This window comes from Mastacembelus armatus, chromosome 4 (genome assembly GCF_900324485.2).
Source record: "Mastacembelus armatus chromosome 4, fMasArm1.2, whole genome shotgun sequence".
Taxonomy (NCBI): Eukaryota; Metazoa; Chordata; class Actinopteri; order Synbranchiformes; family Mastacembelidae; genus Mastacembelus; species Mastacembelus armatus.
Window position 1 is genome coordinate 27231106 of NC_046636.1, and position 18026 is coordinate 27249131.

The window sequence follows — 18026 nt, forward strand, 5'->3', positions numbered from 1 at the left end:
TGGTTTCAATGGAAATTACACCATTATATCATGTGAAGTGACTGTGGCTTGAGTTTGACATAACAAAAGTCATAGTGCAGTTTAATTTCATATGTCCATCATAGAGGTGTGATGGTAAACTGCTGTTACTCAACTTAAATCAATATCTGTCAGAGCCATCCACATATCATGATCTGGGAGTCTTACACTAGTCAGAATAGAAATATTAGTATGCATATGTGTAATACTACAAAATACAGGTTTCACCGTCTGCCTTAAAAAATAAATTTTAGCCAGTCATGTTTAAAACATTTGTTTCTATGATGTCGTCTAGTTATTATTCAGTGATTCACAGCAGTTCTTTCGGTTGGTTTAGGTTTGAAGATATATACTTTTGCGAGCGTGAGAAAGACAACTGGAAATAGCTTCTGGTATCGGAGTCGACTCCTCTGCTCTGGGTGGGCTGTTTCAGGGTCTTGCAGACTGGAGAGCATCCAGTCTCATTAGCAGTGGCTCAAAGTTCCTGATCAGTCAAGTAGAGGAGATTGAACTGTGAGCGGCTCCTGTGTGACCCCACTGAGCGAGAACACAGGGGAGAAGATCTATACCCGCTGGCTCTGCCCGAGGCGTCTTTGTTCTCCTGTGTTTGCTGACAGAGGGGATCGGAGGGGCGTATCGACGGGAGCTCACACCGCACTGCTCTCACCACGGCTACGCAGCTCTGCCTTAATGATATATACATGCACACACTCAAGATCGTGCTGCTACACACATTTCAATGCACAAACCCACCTGCGTACATACACACACACACACAAGCCACAAACTTGGAATCAATGAAATTATCAGCAACAGTGATTTCAGAGTGTCACGTTGAGGCTCAGTGCGTCGTGTTCGACTTCAGGGTCAGGAGAGCAGGGTGGTGCTGGGAAACCAGACGCCGCACACAGGGAGGCTCTGCCCTTTACTCTCAAGAGAAAACAACAACTAAACAAGTATTATGTACTGCTGCAGTATAATCGTTAGGATGGATTTAATGCAACAATTTCTGTTTACACAGGTGCTTTGCTAGAGATTAAAGACGTCCTCCAAGATTTCTTCACCTTTCATTATTTTATATACAAGTTACAATCAGCCAAGATCAGCACTTTAAATCTCCTGATGCCTCTTTCTCTTTGTGTGTGGCTCTTTGGAGAAAAGCTGCTCAGTCCACCATTTGACAATAAAACCATCATAATCTGCTGTAATTGTTTGCACATTCAGGCAGACACAATAACATCCTTTAGGAAGTGTGACTAACCCAGACACAGGTGTAACCCACAGCACCAGGTGCTTGTGGTCCTCTCGTACCAGCAGCAGTCGACACTGTGTTTCTGACAGTATCAGATCTTATCTGTGGGAGTGGTGGGAGGGACAGATGGCTGATCTGTAATGATGCCCACAGATGGAATGAAAGGCAGGGACACTGTCGGGTGTTGTCCGAAAAACTTCGACAAGTTCTGACTGGAGGCCTGTTCGCACTGTGATCGAGGCCTGATGCGGGACGTCTTTGGTCACAAACCCAGAATATTGCCTGAGAGAACAACTGTTTAGACTTTGTTTGAAGTGCTCTGCCGGCTCTCCCTAGGGTGTGTTGCTCCCTAATGGTTAAGATTTCCGCTGCTCACCTGCGCTGCACAAAATGTATGTGGGACAGGTGTGAGAAGGGAAAGCAGGTGGGTGACTTGTCTCCAACTGAGCAGGACAGGGAGTGTGCACACTTGTGTCTCGAAATTAGTCAGTTGAAAACAGCAAAGGCAGATTGTATTGATGTAAATGGCACGACCAGTTTATGATGCTGGGTTTGTGATAGATTTCAAAGATGTTTGTTGTACAGGAGAGCTTCATAAGTTCTTACTTACCTCCTGGATTAAATCTTCCTTCTTTATAAACTATACATTTTTTATTAAAGCTCTGTTAGTTTGCCATTAGATAAAACTACCGCTCAGAATATGGTGACCCCACAAGACTACATATATTGAAGCATTTACAGGTGGAAAAACAAACAGTTAAAAAATGACCTAAATAAAATGTTCCAGAAAGATTCATTTTTTGGTCCTCCGGTCTAGCTGAGTGCCTTTTTGTTAATAACTGGACCTTAAACTGTCTCCACCATCTGGGAAGCTCATCTACATTTTAAGAAATTGCCTCATGCACCTGATAGCAGCAATAAGAACGTAGTAAACGCTGGATAAACAAGCCAGTCTGCTAGTGGATGCTTTTACTCACTTTGCTCTTTTAAAGTCGCCAAAACTGTGGCGTGATGTGTTTAGGAGTGTGAAACAGCTATGGTGCATGTGTCTGCGGCGCTAAACGTGTCAGAGTTGGCACCAGAGTCAGTCTCACACTGATGCTGCAGGTTCAGGTGTGTTGTGTGGGGTTTTTCATTTCCAGGACATTTTAGGAAAAGTTAAAAAAAGCAGTAAGAGCCTAAACATAAAGGCAGCGCACGTCTGTGTGGAGGCTGTTATAATAAAATGCTGCCCATTCAAATCACTTTTGTAGTTTGCACTGGCTCTTACCAGCTTTATTGTAGATGTTTCAGTATCACTGTTGGGTCCTGGCATAGTTCAACTCTTTGGGGAGTTACACACACACACACACACACACACACACACACAGTAAGACGGCGTTTATCCAGGACTGTTTAGAAAAGTTAAGTAGTTGATGCAAGTATCAGAGCAATCCTCTCGTTTTCTCCTTATTAACCACTAATTGAGAGAAGGAGCGAGAGGCGAAAAGAAAATGAGGGGGAGGTGATGAGGAGACGATGGAATAATAAGAGCGAGAGAGAGACAGAGAGAAACAGAGAGAGAGAGAATTAATGTGTATTAATCAGTGGTCTGGGTAATAGTGATCTGTATTTTTGGAGACAATCTAATTACCCTCTAATGAGGGATTGTGATCTGTGCCCTAGTTGATGTCTCTCTCTCTCTCACACACATTTTCTCTTTCCCATATATATACATGCACACACACACACACACACACACACACACACAAAGTGACTGAATAAATCAAAATTAACAGCCTGTTTATTCCAACATTAAAAAAAGAAAATAAAGTATAATGCAACAACCACACTGGTTCATACAATGTAAATACGTCCAACATATCTAACCTCCAGTGAAAAGCATTCAGCCACAGATTGTGTGCAGATTAGTTTCATTGCTGCACCTAAACTGCAATGAAGAATTTCCAACAAGAAGGAATCTTGAAGTTCTCACATTTGTCTTCTCCCTCTTGGTGAAATGCACCTGTGATTGCTTTGAGTTCTGACAGAGTGATATCATGTGAGACGGCTGCATCTCTCTCTATATATATCAGTCTGTGTTGCAGTGCAGGTTGATGGCATCACGATGAGTGACAGGCCACCGGTGAACAGCTCTAATGCTGCCAGCAGGTTCTTGATCCAACATCCCTGCTCTGACAGACGGCAGTCAGCTCATGGAAGACAAAACCTGGATTTGACATTTTGCTGCTGCGAGTATGAGCTCAATTACGCCTCAAGTTTGGGATTTAGTATCATAAGTCTCCTTTCTCTCTTTGCTAATATTTGTTTTCAAAACATTTTAATGTGCATTTTAGGCTATTTAGTGATTCTGAAGACAGATAAGTGACAAGAAACAAAGATTAGTAGAAAGAACGGAAAAGATGCGACAAAGGTCCCTGGTCAAACCCACAGAGAAAGCCAAATACTGTTAAAACCAATCTAAACAGAATCAAGAATGCACCTCTGACAAAACGCCAAAGGGGACCTGAACACACCCAAATAGAAAGAGGATAACAACCTTTTTATTTTCAGGTCAGTGGATGAGCTGTGACGCTCAAAAGTCTTAGTAGTATTTTTCCCCTGGCAGATATTTCAGAGCAAAACTCTTCAAATAGATCTGCATATATTTTACCGAGAGGTGGCTTGTAAGTAGCCTCATATCACCTCAAATACCCAAGGACAATCCTAACTGTCCCACTGACTTCCACTCGCTCTCTCCAATCTGTAAGTGACTATCAAAGATCATTGAGCCATGCATCTCAATGAGGCCCAGATTGATTGGTTGGAGCGGGGCAGAGGCAGGGTTCGATCTTTGCCCTCCAGTCCTGAGAAGGAAAATATGGTCACAGGGACACAGTCACACAGCTAAGCAGTCCACTCTCCATCAGCGAGATGATTGGGCACATGCATGCTGAGCCACGCCCGCACCTGATCGAACAATTGTGGTGACTAATGGAGAAGATGAGAGAGAAAAAGAATGAGAGGGAGAGGGAGAGACTTTGGGGGGGGGGGTGTGCACTGATTGACCTGTAGTCGGAGAAGTTATGTCCATTGATCTGTGGGGCAGAAGAAAAGGGCTTTGGCCTGAGGTGCTTCAGAATGAGTCTATTTGGGGTTTAGGATTCCTGCCCATTCCCAACAGGAGCTTTTTCATCATCTGACTCCCCAGGACTAACTGCTGCTGTCTGCTGTTGTCCATGTAATGCACAGAGCACTACAGAGGCCAAAGGCCAATCAATGTTCTACAAGAGGTTGATACAGATCTTATTAGTCAATGAATGATCATTAGTGGTCTAACGAGGCATTGATTTGTGCAGGGGCCAAAGGTTGTGGTGTCTTTAATACATTAAACACAATTGATTGCAGAGTAGGAGGAATATTTTTAGAAGAATGCTGCAATTACATTGGACAGTAAGAGATTTGAGGTCAAACCGTGAGAGGAAGTGTACCTTTACCGGCCGCTGAAGGTGGTTAGGAGAACATGGAGGCTAGAACCACATTTGTCTTTTATGCATTACCGGTGTAGCAATTCTGCAATTAATAAAAAGCAGATATCTCTAAGTACTAAGTCAAAGGCAACTGTACTTGCTGTTTCAAAGGCTGGAGCAGGAGCCTTTGAAAGCCGAGGAAATGACTCTGCTCATTGCAGATGTGTTACTACAGGGCCTATTATGTTGCTCATTAAATACCCAACCTCTCAATAGGCCATTATTTCCCCAATAAAAAAACAAACGGCGGCTTGCATACTTTCCCCTCTCCCCCCTCCCCTTCAGAGGTTAGCTCTACCTCACAGACGGCAAAAAGCCCTGACTAATATCCTGCATGTGATGCTTTTAAATAGGAAGCAGGCCGCGGGATAGGGTGGGGTACAGGTGTGGCAGGAGCCAGTGGCTTTTATAGCCCTCCATCTCCTCTGAAAGTGTGCCAAGGACCTGGCTGCACAACCCACCACTGCAGCGTTAGCTGCCAATCGTTAACTTTACTCCCCCCGCCAATCCCTACATGCCTACTGGTTATATAGTCTGGTTGTTATGGCTTTACAGAGGGATTTCTGATGTGCTTAGAGAATTGTTTGATGATTGAGATAATGATGCAGTTGGAGTGGGTTGTCTCAGCACTTTATCGCCAACAAACAGCAAAAGCACAGACCCAGCTGACGCAAAACAAGTTTGCATCCTCCCCTGGATGCCTCCTTGTACACCCCTGCCATTCAAAGCCATCCGATCCTGCTCACGTCAATCAGAATTATATCACGTCTACAGGTTTGTCACCGCAGGGACGTTTGTCATCATGTCTCCCCTGCAGAACATGTCTTTTTATGCCCCGGCATAATGTCAGCGGGTGACATCCAGGCCTGATGTGATGTGGCATTCACTAAAGGTCATGTTAGGCATCTCCGCTTCGTCTGCATCAGCAGAACTGGCAGCCGTCATATGGGTGCTGGCATCGGCCATTACCCAGGCCCTCGGGGAGACTGGATGCTTTGAGGATTTGTCAGTGGGATTCTGATCTCTCTGTTTTAGCTGTGAATACTGAAGCCAGGACAGTCACAGTCCACATCTTGATGCAGAACAGCAGAAACTGAATGTGACCATCAGTCACACAATGGGCGAAGGAGGACGGCGATCTTGTTTTGATAAACTTTGCTATCTCATGATGCTCTTGACAGCGGGTTGGGGCAGAGACGTATCGTAACATTGTGATGCGTGACTCGCCCCAGGGGTGTGTTCTCTTCAAATCCAGGGAGAGATAAGACAGAGATTGAACTCGGGCATGTTTGTGTATGCTCATTTGTGCGATTCCTTCCTGACAGCAGTTGTATAAAAATTGATTTATATTCCACGTTTAAAGGATTTTTATTTGTAATATAAACGCACAGTTTTAAACTGATTATGAAAATGGTTTAGTAAATTCTGAAATGACAGTAAATTACGGATGAAAATGAAATTGTGCTGTTCCAGTCCACACATTTGGTTTCATAGGACGGAGACAGAAATATAGCCAAATAGGAATCGTCTCAAGTGGGAGGACAGCCAGTGTCCAAAAGGCCAGACAGTCAGACAAAAAGGACGTCCTGAACTGGTGAGACACAAACAATCAGAGACACAGACAGTAAATCCATTAGCGCATCGGCCAGAGCTCGGCCCAGCCTGGTGAGAGAGGGTCAATCCATCCGAGCCAGTTGCCGTAGTGAGGGAACAGTTAACAAGCCCCACAGGCAGGTTTTACAGCCCCCTGTTGTGTGTCTGAGACCCCCCAGACTGAAGAGGGGCTGAGGCTCACTGATATTGACAGGGTTTATGTGGTTGCGGGTGGAGGGCAACAGGGGGATGGAGACGTGTAAAAAGGTGGTCATGAACCAACAACTGTCACTTACGAGAATGCAGCACACACACACACACACACACACACACACACACACACACACACACACACACATGTTCATACATACCTTTAAACATGCATTTGGATACCATTAAATCTGATGCCTGTGTGTAGTAGAGGTGAAGAGCAGGGCCAAAGCTGTAGTCGGGGGGGGGGGGGGGGGACTTATCCAAAAAGTGGACCAATAAAACACCTGAAAATCAAATCCCATTGCTCTTATCGTGGCGCCATTCAGAGACGTTATCTGTGCAGGTAATGTGGTTATAAATTCAATTTCAGCCCAGAGATTTCATTGTTTACTGATGCCTGCATGTTCCGGGCGGCAGAGCGCAGAAAGCCCAGGAACGCTCGATGCGTGTCGGGAAAAGTCATTTAGGCTTCCGCGAGGGGATGCAAAAAAGGTGGGGGGGGGGGGGGGGGGACCAGGCGAGCTGTCACTCTCCCAAGGACATCCGACTCCACTTTCTATTTCCACTGCATGTTTTATTTAGAGGCCATTTTGGCCTATTTGGTTCCTCATTAAGGGGGCTCATAGCTCAACTGATGTCAGGGGACGGCATTTACCAACGCACAAGCTTGTCATGTCGCCGGGCCGCTGTGCTGGACCAGTGTTTGGATGATAGGGTCCTCAGGGAAGTTCACTCATGATGCTCCACAGAGAGGGGACCCAGTCGGTCAGAAACACCACCTGCTTTGTAATGTTCTGTTTTAGCAAGAGTTAAATCCTGATCACCAGCCTGTCGTTTGCTTTCACTTGACTGCAGTGATGGGAAATTAGGTGCATCTTGCCTACTTGCTCTCTCCATGTGATTGATGGCTTTCAGGACTAAATCACCTCATCACCTCATCTACTAGGTAAAATCTTGATATAGTAGAGCTCCTCAGGCTCCCAGCTGGCTGCTTATGGCACTAATCCATCAGTGGGGCCCAATGGGCCGAGTGGCCCTTCTGGGTAATGTTCCTATTGACAGCCTATGATGTCAACACACTGACAGCAAGGGGCCACATCACTATGTCTGTGTGTGTGTGTGTGTGTGTGTGTGTGTGTGTGTGTAGCCTTATTTTACTCCCACCCTCACTGTCTGTCAATAATAAAGAAAGGTCTACTGAACACACAGACCATCTGTGTTAACTAGTAGCAGTTACTACAGTAACCTACACTATATTCAAACATAAGAGTTTTAATGTCACCTGGTAGCCAACTACAGTCAGTTTACTAGTTAATATCTGATATGGAAAAGAGTTTAATTAATTGCTAAATGTTTAATGGCCCAGCAGAACGATATATAAAACTCTTCAAACAGCGTTACACATTTCTTTACTCATTATACTTTAGGTACAGTTTGGATTATTTGACACTGCTGTACTGCCACTTTACTAAAGTAAAATATCCAAAGACTTAATCTGTGGAGAAAAGGAAAGAGACATTTTTAGTTAATATATTTGAATTTTTTTGTTTTCCATTCAACAGTTTGTGTGTTTTGTCTGACAGGAAAATAAACCTGCATCATCTCTTCACAGTGTTTTCTGTGGCCCATTTCTGTTCCCTCCTCTGTGCAGGTAAAGTGAAGGGCCTCTACGACTCTCAGGCCCCGGTGTGTCCGGTCTGCCAGGCCATACTACGACCGGGAGAGCTGCAAGAACACATGGAGCAGGAGTTAGCCAAACTGGCCCAGTTACAAATCAGGTATCACACTCATTCTGTCATCTGACTTCACTCCTGTGGATACTGTGAATCTTCTCTACCTTATTCCGTCCATCCGTTATCTACTGCTTAGTCTGGCACATCCAGGGTTGCAGGGGGCTGGAGCCAATCCCAGCTGCCACTGGGCGAGAGGCGGTGTACAGCCCAGACAGTCTGTCATAGGGCTGACACAGACACACAGTCACACCTCTATCTTATTTCATTCTCTTTGTTTTACATTAGAGCAATTGACTTTTTTATCCACAAACATTCTGCTGAGCATCACATTTTCATTCCTTGTTTAAACCGTTTTCTATTTTTCATTTTCTCCATTTATCAGTTTGTCATATTCTTGCTTTATATTCTGTTTAGCTCTCAGGTAATAATTAATGTCAACAGATTTTGTAGCTACAGGGACCCCCCCCCCCCTTTAAGTATCCCCAGGTGGTATCTCCCGTCTTCTCTGTCACCAGCGCACAGTGTTTACAAGCTGCCTCATTGTTCCTTACATATTTCATATTACAGCCTCCGGCCTCAGGGCGACAAATCATACAGCGGACGGATAATGTCCTGCTAATGGCTGCTTTGAGTCCTACACACACACACACACACACACACACACACACACACACACACACACACACAGCCTAAAATCTGCACACAGGAGCCAGAGGTGCACACACTCACATACACCCACACGTATTTATATATATATATATATATATATATATATATAAAGACACACACACATTACCTGCTGCTTAAACCAGAAGAATGATTCCTCCAATAAAGACATTACACTCCAAATCTGCTTAACGACCGCTCCGCGGACAGTAATGGTTTCAAATTGAACTTGGCCCACGGGGACACTGTGTGTGTGTGTGTCTGTGTGTGTGTGTGTGTGTGTGTGTGAACGACAGAGAAATGTGTGTACAGTAAATGTGTGACAGACATAAAGTGAGAAGGAGTAAAATGAGATTATACATATACAAATTCAGACAAGATAAAAGCTTTTTTTTTTACGGGACGACATTTACAGGATAATATTGTGTTTGTGTTTTATATAGGAGGAGAGTGTGGCTGTTTGTGTGTATGTGTTGTGTGACTTTCTATTTCCAGGCTTAACACACAAGCCTCTTCTCTCCACAGCACCACAGCCGTGCAGCATGAGCACCTCATGAGGACCCCAAAGGTAAACACAACTGTGACAAAGGTTCATTAAAACAATCAAAAACATTCACTATCATCTTGCGTTTGACATTTTCTCCCTCTCTTCCTTCTTGTTGTTGGCCAGTCTCTCTCTCTCTCTCTGCATATAAAGCATGAAGCAGGTTCTCCCACCTCACCCTCTCGACCAGCTGAGGACACCCACTCTGACCGATACCAGGTGAAGTTTAAAGATGGGAATCAATATAAGATTATCAGGAGTTTGCACACACATGCATCTCCAGGTAGCAGAAAACACATCGTGTTTCTCCTAAAGATGTACAGAAATGTAAAACACTTAAAGAAAGAATGAAATGAAGACTTTTTTAAAGTGCAAACATAAATATACTGTAATGTTTATTTTTCTGTCTTGTCGTTCTTCATGGTGAAGTAGATCTGTGAGGTTTTCCATGTTTTCCATTGAGCCACTCCCAAATATGTGGACTTTTGATTAGTGCATTAGAGAAAACACTGGACAGCCAGTAGTTAGCAACACTATAAAAACTTTAGTTTTCCCTGGTGTGCTGCCAGTGACTCCCCAGTTTTACAGCCACTGGGTTGAGGAAACACTGCAGTCAACACTCAGCACCTAACTAAAAGTAGTGGGTTCCTCAAGACGCGTCCGACTTATTCGTACAGCTCAAAAAGACACGTTTGATTCAAAGGAGCAAGCTCTGAAACCTTCTGACGCTGCCTTTCTGTGTGTTGCAGACGTTTCTCCGTGTGCGAGCCAACAGACACACAAGACTAAATGGTATGTCGATGCATGAGTGAGCTTTTGTTTCATTAATGCAGAGTTTCAAACAGGTTTGCACTTCTCAGTGGCTTTGAATAACAGCAAAGTAAGCAGTAGCAGCAGAGTGTTTCCTTTGTTCACGCTGATGCGCCCAGTTGTGTGTTTCGTCCACCCCCCCCCCCACCTCACCCGTCGTTTAGATATCACCCTGTTTCCCACACCATCTCCACCGGCCTAGCGCCCACACGAGCAGAGGAGCTATTAACCTTTCAACTTTGACCTCTTGATATGTTAACAGTCGATGACCTCTGCTGGTGCAGGTGCTACGTCAAATCTGCCCCTTTACGCCCCCACAGCGCAGGAGCCCACCTAGACTGCACACAAGCTGGTAAGACACACTGAGAAGCACATTTTTCATCCCCACACTGGATTTAAACTGACTTTCCTAAAATTCATTTGGGTTTTTTTTATTGCTGCATCAATTTGTCCCCTGGTTCTGACACTTAACCACAGTGAGTGTTCTGGTGCTGGAGTCAAAAACCTGTTAATTTATAATAAATATAAATATAATATAATATAATATAATAAAAATCATTCATTTCATTAAGGATTAGCCAGATTTTAAGGGAAACAGACTATTTTATTTTTCTATCAAAGACATTAACTGAACTATTGAATGTGTGATTGATTATATATCAACACTGAGTTAAGTGCTGATCATATCACAGTCCTGCAGTATCGCAGCATAAAGTGGCCTAAAGCTTCTGTCCAGCCCAAATAAACTGAGCTGCTGTTCTTAAAAATCTGCATTGTCATAAAGGGCTTGTGTAATAGTAATAGTAATGTAATCACTAGTTAATGAGCAGCTTTCTAACTTTCATAAAAAATCAACAGCCTTGTTTTAAGCTTCGTGCCTCCTCTCTGGTGCATGAACAAATATGTTTTCAGTCTTTAATCAGCAAATGTGGAGATGTGTCACTGGACAGTGGCCTCAGTTACAAACCAAACATCAATAAAAAACATCATTTTAACTGATGGTTGTCTTCCCCTGACATGAGGCTTTTACTTTACAAACTTCCAGTTGTGAATATTAGCAGCTTATTTAAAAAGAGAAGTTGTAATTGGTTTAAAATCTAAACATGGTTTTACTAATTTCTGCTCTATAAAGCATGTTTAAATGACTTTTTAACCATTAACTCATTCATTTAATTTTTAATCCGTTATGAAAAACAACAATATCCCACATTTGCAGCTGGGTCCTAGATATTTTACTGAGGCCAGTATTTATCTAACCCTTTTAAATGCAGTCTGACGGTGTCTCTGCACCGATACAGACATGTCTGCAGAGCATGCTTGGAGCTGACACTACAGACATCTTACTACTGCCGTTATTACCGATGAGTTTCTCCGGCTCTTAGCTGACTCTTCAAACTGCCAGTGCTGTCGAGGTCTGTTAGGCTTTATTGGGCCTTATAACAGGACAGCATAATGAGCCTCTAAATACACGTCAGGGAGGAAAAGGAAGGAGAAAGGAGGAGGACGGGGGGGGGGGGGGGGAGACTCTTCTGTTGATTAATCAACCTCTCTCTCCTCTCTCTGTTTGATGAGCTCTTCTTCATCTATGACCGTCTCTTTAACCCTCATTATGTTCGCTGGGATGGCGGCGCTCGGGTCATGGCCACCAGCTATCTGTGTGTCCCCCTTCGGCGGCCACTGTCATCCAGCAAGAATTAGAGGGCCCTAAAACTTAATGTCCCCTTATGCAATCTGCAGTCAGTCAGGTCACAGTGGGAGAGGAGGTGCAGTTGGTGTTCTGCCATGTTAACTTTTATATCAGAGAGGGAAGTGGGGGGAGGAGGGTGTGATGACAGAGCAGGGCTGGGAGGAACATTCTGCCACCACTGCTGAAATGACCTGCAGTCGACGTGAACATGAAGCCCACGTTTGAGCCTGTCTGCTCTTAGACGTAGCTGTGTGTGAATATGGTCAGTTTATTACGTTACTGTGCCACAGGTTGGTGCACACCTGAGCTCTAGATTTTATGAACAAAAGACGCTGATATTTCTGTTACACATCATTATCAGGACAAAGTAATATAAGAGTGTCACTGATGCAAGTCATATCAATGGTGCAAAGGAAAGCTAAAATAAAATAATGTCAGATGACACAAAAGAAACAACTGCCCCCCCCCCCCCCCCCTCAGTTTCCAGCCTCCTCATAGTTTCCTTTTGGTGGGAAGACAAAAACACATTTCTCTCACGTACTGGCCAGAAAGGAAGAGGACACAATAACATTTATGAGAACAGGCCTGAATAATCCGTCGTCAATGAGTCTCAAGTTCAAAAATCTAAACTAAAACTGACAGAGTTACATCTTGCACTGACAGTAACTGGATCTCCGTTTCATCATCTGTCTGTCTTCTGTCTATTCCCAGTCAGGATTGGGAAGCTGAAGAGGAGGAAACCAGAGGAGGGGCAGGTATGCGTTTTCTTTTCTCTTTGAGTGAAGGACAGATCCAAATATTTGTTTGCTTGACATTTCTTCTGTAATCCAAGATAAATACACGTAACACGTAGAGGGCAGGCTGAGAGATAGTCGGTGATCACTGTCAGCATGAGGTGTATCCATGTGAAAACACTGCCGGCATTGGTTCGCAGTTATGAAAACACAGACGCAGAAATGTAGCTCGGAGCTGTGGGAGCCATGTGGAGATGTTCATGCACACAAGCAAACTCTCTGCTGCATGTGTGTATTTGTGTGTGTCGCAGGAGGGTTCGGCCGACATGGTGCCATTGGAGGACGAGTGGAACGAGAGGAGACGGATACAGATGACGTCTGTGGTCAGAGGGTTTAAAGGTAAACACGAATCTGTGTATTGTAAGTGTGTGTGTGTGTGTGTGTGTGTGTGTGTGTGCCAGCGGGGTACCTGCCTGTATGGTGATGCTCAGTGGAGGGTGAACAATGTGACGGAGTGGCAGTTGAAAAACCACTGAACTTTTCAGTCCAGATTACAGCGGAGCAGGACGCCCGGAAGCTCAAAACGAACCGTTTCCTTTAGCGAGGACGAAAGCTCTGACCTGAAGTCGTCACACACTGACTGACAGGAACAAGCAACAGGAAACATAAACATTTTGTTGTTCTAACATTCCTCTTGTTGTGAACTCAGAAATAGGAACATATCTCCCCTCGTTCTTGTTCTTTCTCAAGTATCTTTATACTTTGGCTTTAAAACTGATTCCATATGAAAATGTGTCATCAGGTGCGATGCTGGTGAGCACAACGTCTAAGGAGTGTCGAGACAGCGACGCCGACTTGGACGTGGATGGAGACGATACTCTGGAGTACGGCAGAGCGCAGTATCCTTCACAGTGAGCTCACAGTATTTTGAGCGTTTCAGAGTGGTCAGGTAAAAAGTGCTGAGACTTTAAAACGGTAATAATAATATAATAATAATATTTGTAATCAATCACACTGAGAGAGATGCAGCTTAAATAAATAAAAAGTTAAACTAATGCATGAATTGTTTTAGCCGCATGATAAACTAGCGACCCATCAAGGGTGTAACCCGCCTCTCGCACAGTGTCAGATAAACAGTATAGATTATGGATGGAGTCTTTTCTAATATAAACAAACAAATATTATATTTTCAGATAACAAATTAGTGCTTCTCAAAGTTTCTCAGCCTTTCACAGGTTTGATAAATGGCCTTTTTGCTTTGCTCTGGTTTTTCCTGAGTTTTGTGCTCAGATACACAGAGACAGATGTTATCCCCTGTTCAGGAGAGAGCTCCAAGGAGACGACAGGGAGGCATGTATTTCACCTGACAGCGCTGTATTCACAAACTGTGACATAATCATATAATCATGTCTGTGTTGTCTTATTACTGCAGCAGAAGTATATTACCTGACTCCAGAGGAAACCTGGACTTTTCCAAATGGTCAAATGAGGGTGAGTTTAGCAAAGCGAATGAATGAACTGATTAAATTAAAAAAAGGAAGGAAGGATTCTCAATAACTGTATAAAACATGTTTTTGTCTGTTTGTTCACTCAGGGAGTCCGTCCACCAGCAGTGGAGAGAAAGTGGATGGTAGCATAGCTGGTCTCCCCAAAACCTGCAAAAACACTGAGATAGAGACGTGAGTTGGTTCAGTTTGATCACTTCACCTCATTAATTGCTGATTGGTTTTAATCTTTTTATACTTTAATTGATTATAGTGTAATAGTAGAGTAAATAAACAAAACATCTCCTGCCACAAAGGGGAGTTGAGCATTCAGCTGTCTGATGCTTCAAAACTGCCGTTTGCTGATTGAGTGTTTTATGGTGCTGTGGGATGTAATGAGTTATTTTTACACTAGAGTCACGTTGCCTGACCCCCAAAGTCTAAAATCAATCAATAATCTTAACAAACAAGTCAATTCTGTCACTTTTTGTATCAAATTCTTCTTGTTAGGGGGTCACAGATATGTTAGGTGCGGCGTATCCCAGCATGCACCAGGCTCAATCAAGGCCGCAGCAGGCGACACACGCATGTACACACATTTCATCACATCTAATGCGTTGGGGCCCGTCTGCCGCGTTGTACAGTATGTTTGCACATATAGTCTTTCCTGTCACTGTGAGTGTTTCTGTGGGTACGTCTATCTTTGCGAGGACCCTGACACCTAACCCCCACCTCCCACGGCCGCTTCTCCGCCTGTGATAAATGAGACAGTGAATGCAGGCAATGTGATTGCTGCTAAATTTCATGCTCAGTGTCCATGTTGGCCAGCGAATAATTTAATCTGTCTTCGATTTATAAATGACTCTCCAGTGTCTGCCTAACTCACACACCCTCCTGTTACCGTCTGTGTGTGTGTGTGTGTGCGTGTGTGTGTGTGTGTGTGTGTGTGTTCGCAGGCTTTCAGAGGACTCCACACCGACAACTCTGGATGCACTTAAAGCTCGGATACGGGACTTGGAGAAACAGCTGTCTAGAGGAGACAGATTTAAATGCCTCATCTGCATGGTGAGTATGAGGGCGAATTAAACCGAAAATAACACAGAAAACAGAGATAACAGCTGATATTCCATCTTTTGAACAGTAAATCAATATTGTGGTCATGGTCATTAAATGGAATATAAATATAAATATGATTTTGATTTGTCTCTTTTTGCTTTTATGAAAGATGTGAAACATTTTGTTGATGATATTTAGAAAAAGTGTTTGATATCATATATCAGGAAATCTTAAATTACCAAGCAGACTCATTCATGGGGCCGTGATGTGTATCATATTGTCAGTATTATGCTGAAATAGAACAAAGCCTTATCTTGGACTTGGCTGTGACACATAGTGCATATTGATTAGGCTTTTTTTTTAAAAACAATTTTAAGTTAGTGCTTTATCAATTAGCCTGTGAATTATTTAATGAATGACTTAAATGAATCAACAATAGGCTATTTATTAATCATTTAACTGAAGCCACACACTGTTTTTCCCAGGTTGCCAAAGATGAGACAAATACATTGTTCAAAGATATTTTCCCTGCTCTGAGGACTTTTTGCTGCTCGTCTACATTTTGTGTAGTAAATGATTAACCAATCGCTGCGAACATCTTCTGTCTGGTATCAGCCAAAACATATAATGCAGTTCAACATGGAGTCCACAAACAGCTTTTTAACACACAATGACAATAACATGTGAAGACCAAGCTGAGCATATTCTTCTACAACTAAACACACTAACATCACTAGGCTCAGCAGTCGTGCTGAGAATGACCAAAAACAATATATTTCATAATCTATAAAAATATAGTGTAATCAATCAATAAATGCACCACCTCCACCTTTTCCATTGTTGAAGGGGCTTTGACTAGAGTTTATTTAAAGTGTCCCCCACTGTAGTGCTCTTATTGTAGTTTCATATGGACATCTAGTGGTAGTGTTTCATACTGCAGATGAGAAATCCTCACCTGTGTCATGTCGGCCTCTCCCTGCAGGACACATACACAACCCCTCTCACCTCCATCCAGTGCTGGCATGTTCACTGTGAGGAGTGTTGGCTCCGGACGCTGGTAAAGCCTCTGATTTATCTTGACAACATGAAAACTAAAGAAAATGCCCAGAGGCAGCAATTTTATTTTTAATTTCTTCTCAGGGAGCAAAGAAGTTGTGTCCTCAGTGCAACACCATCACCTCACCTGGAGACCTGAGGCGGGTTTACCTGTGACGCAGCCACTCAGAAAGCCAGAGGGGGGGACTGTTCTGTCTTTTCCAATCAGGGGTGGACTTGTGGGCAGCTGGCCTGCCCTCCTCCTCTTCCTCCTCCTCCTCACGTGTTCCCGGCCCTGTATGTTTTCGTTAGAGTTCTCCTAACATCGACTAACCTCTTAAAGAAAAGAGCAGGTGTGACCTTCCTTTGCTGCGCTGTACAATATCCATGTTCCTGCTGCGACACCAGAGCTGAAGAAACATTTAAACCCAGAGCTCAGGCACTGAAAAAACACATTTTGGGACAATATTTATCAATTTTGTAATCCTTTGGTCTGTTTTATGAGAAAAAAATAGTTGAATTAAAGCACATGTACATAGTTTTGTGTATGTTGGGATTGGTGTGTGTATATGGCATTGACTAGCAGAACAGCTCGGCTCTATTTACTGTACAGACTTTGCCTTCGACTAGATCGTTTCTAATTTGTTTAGCTCCTGTAGGTTGGAAACATTCAAATTAATGTCATCACCTCATCAGACTCATTCTGTCTTTGTCTTTAATGTGTTTCTTTGTATTGGATCATTAATTCAGATTTTATCAATGTTACTACAATAAAACGTGCGTCTAAAAAGTCTCTGTCTCACAAAATCCTTTAGCTGTTGGGTGTCATGAATGTTCGCCTGCTGATTTAGACGTCAACAGACAGGATGTGGGTCAGTCTCGTTGACTCTGTGTTGTGTTTGACGTGGCTTCTCCTTTCAAAGCCAAGCTCCACAATCTCTTGCTGAAGCAACAAGTCTCTCTGCAGTTTTCTTAGAAATGAAACTGTACATGATGTTTGATTTAACTGCAGTGATTGATCATCTTCTTGTGCATAACGTGTCACCTGCACGGACACTGTGGATAAAAACGATCCAGCATGCACACATTTGATTGGCTGCTGAGCTGAAGGGAGGTGGTGGTAATGCAGACTGACAGTGAGCTGCTTCGTCGGTGCACACAGACACACGTACACACACACACACTGGACTCAGTCCATTAAGAAGACTAGCTGAATAATCACTGGACACCTCTACGACACTGACGGGTAAGCTGTAATTTTCCTTTTTACGTTTTTACTTTTTAAAGCTTTAAAATTCCAAAATGATCAATTACCTTCAACTGATTAGTGGTAAACACTGAAGTACTAACAAATATCGATTCAGTTACTGCTGGGATAGATGTTAAATAAATGGAGTTAGTTGAGTTCCTCTATTCTTGTATTTCACTGTACAGGTAAGGGAGTTACTGCCTGTTACAGTGTGAGCAATACACATAAATAGTAACAGTGAATTGTTGTTGCTCAAACATCTTAAATCTCCATCATCACTAAGAGGAAAATGTGTTTTAACTCAGAAGCTTATCGTGGTTTTGAAAAGGGGCAAACAATAAGTTGTGATGTTATTACTCTGTTTATCTGTTTATACCTAAAACTCCAGGTGACGGCTGAAGTGCTGGAAGAAATACTCAGATCTTTTACTTGAAACTACCACA

At 43.2% G+C, this 18026-nt stretch overlaps 1 protein-coding gene across 1 annotated transcript in view; it reads left to right on the forward strand.

The window, feature by feature from the left end:
* rnf220b (ring finger protein 220b) overlaps window positions 1-16620 on the forward strand; it is a 25691-nt gene extending 9071 nt beyond the window's left edge. The window contains exons 3-16 of the mRNA XM_026305268.1: window positions 8237-8363; window positions 9510-9552; window positions 9655-9747; window positions 10278-10320; window positions 10601-10690; window positions 12737-12780; window positions 13071-13158; window positions 13562-13658; window positions 14050-14109; window positions 14192-14250; window positions 14354-14438; window positions 15200-15308; window positions 16282-16356; window positions 16440-16620. Of these exons, the coding sequence (XP_026161053.1) occupies window positions 8237-8363; window positions 9510-9552; window positions 9655-9747; window positions 10278-10320; window positions 10601-10690; window positions 12737-12780; window positions 13071-13158; window positions 13562-13658; window positions 14050-14109; window positions 14192-14250; window positions 14354-14438; window positions 15200-15308; window positions 16282-16356; window positions 16440-16511 (1085 nt within the window). The 3' untranslated portion in view covers window positions 16512-16620. The remainder of the gene's footprint in view (window positions 1-8236; window positions 8364-9509; window positions 9553-9654; window positions 9748-10277; window positions 10321-10600; window positions 10691-12736; window positions 12781-13070; window positions 13159-13561; window positions 13659-14049; window positions 14110-14191; window positions 14251-14353; window positions 14439-15199; window positions 15309-16281; window positions 16357-16439) is intronic.
* The last annotated feature ends 1406 nt before the right edge of the window (window positions 16621-18026 follow it).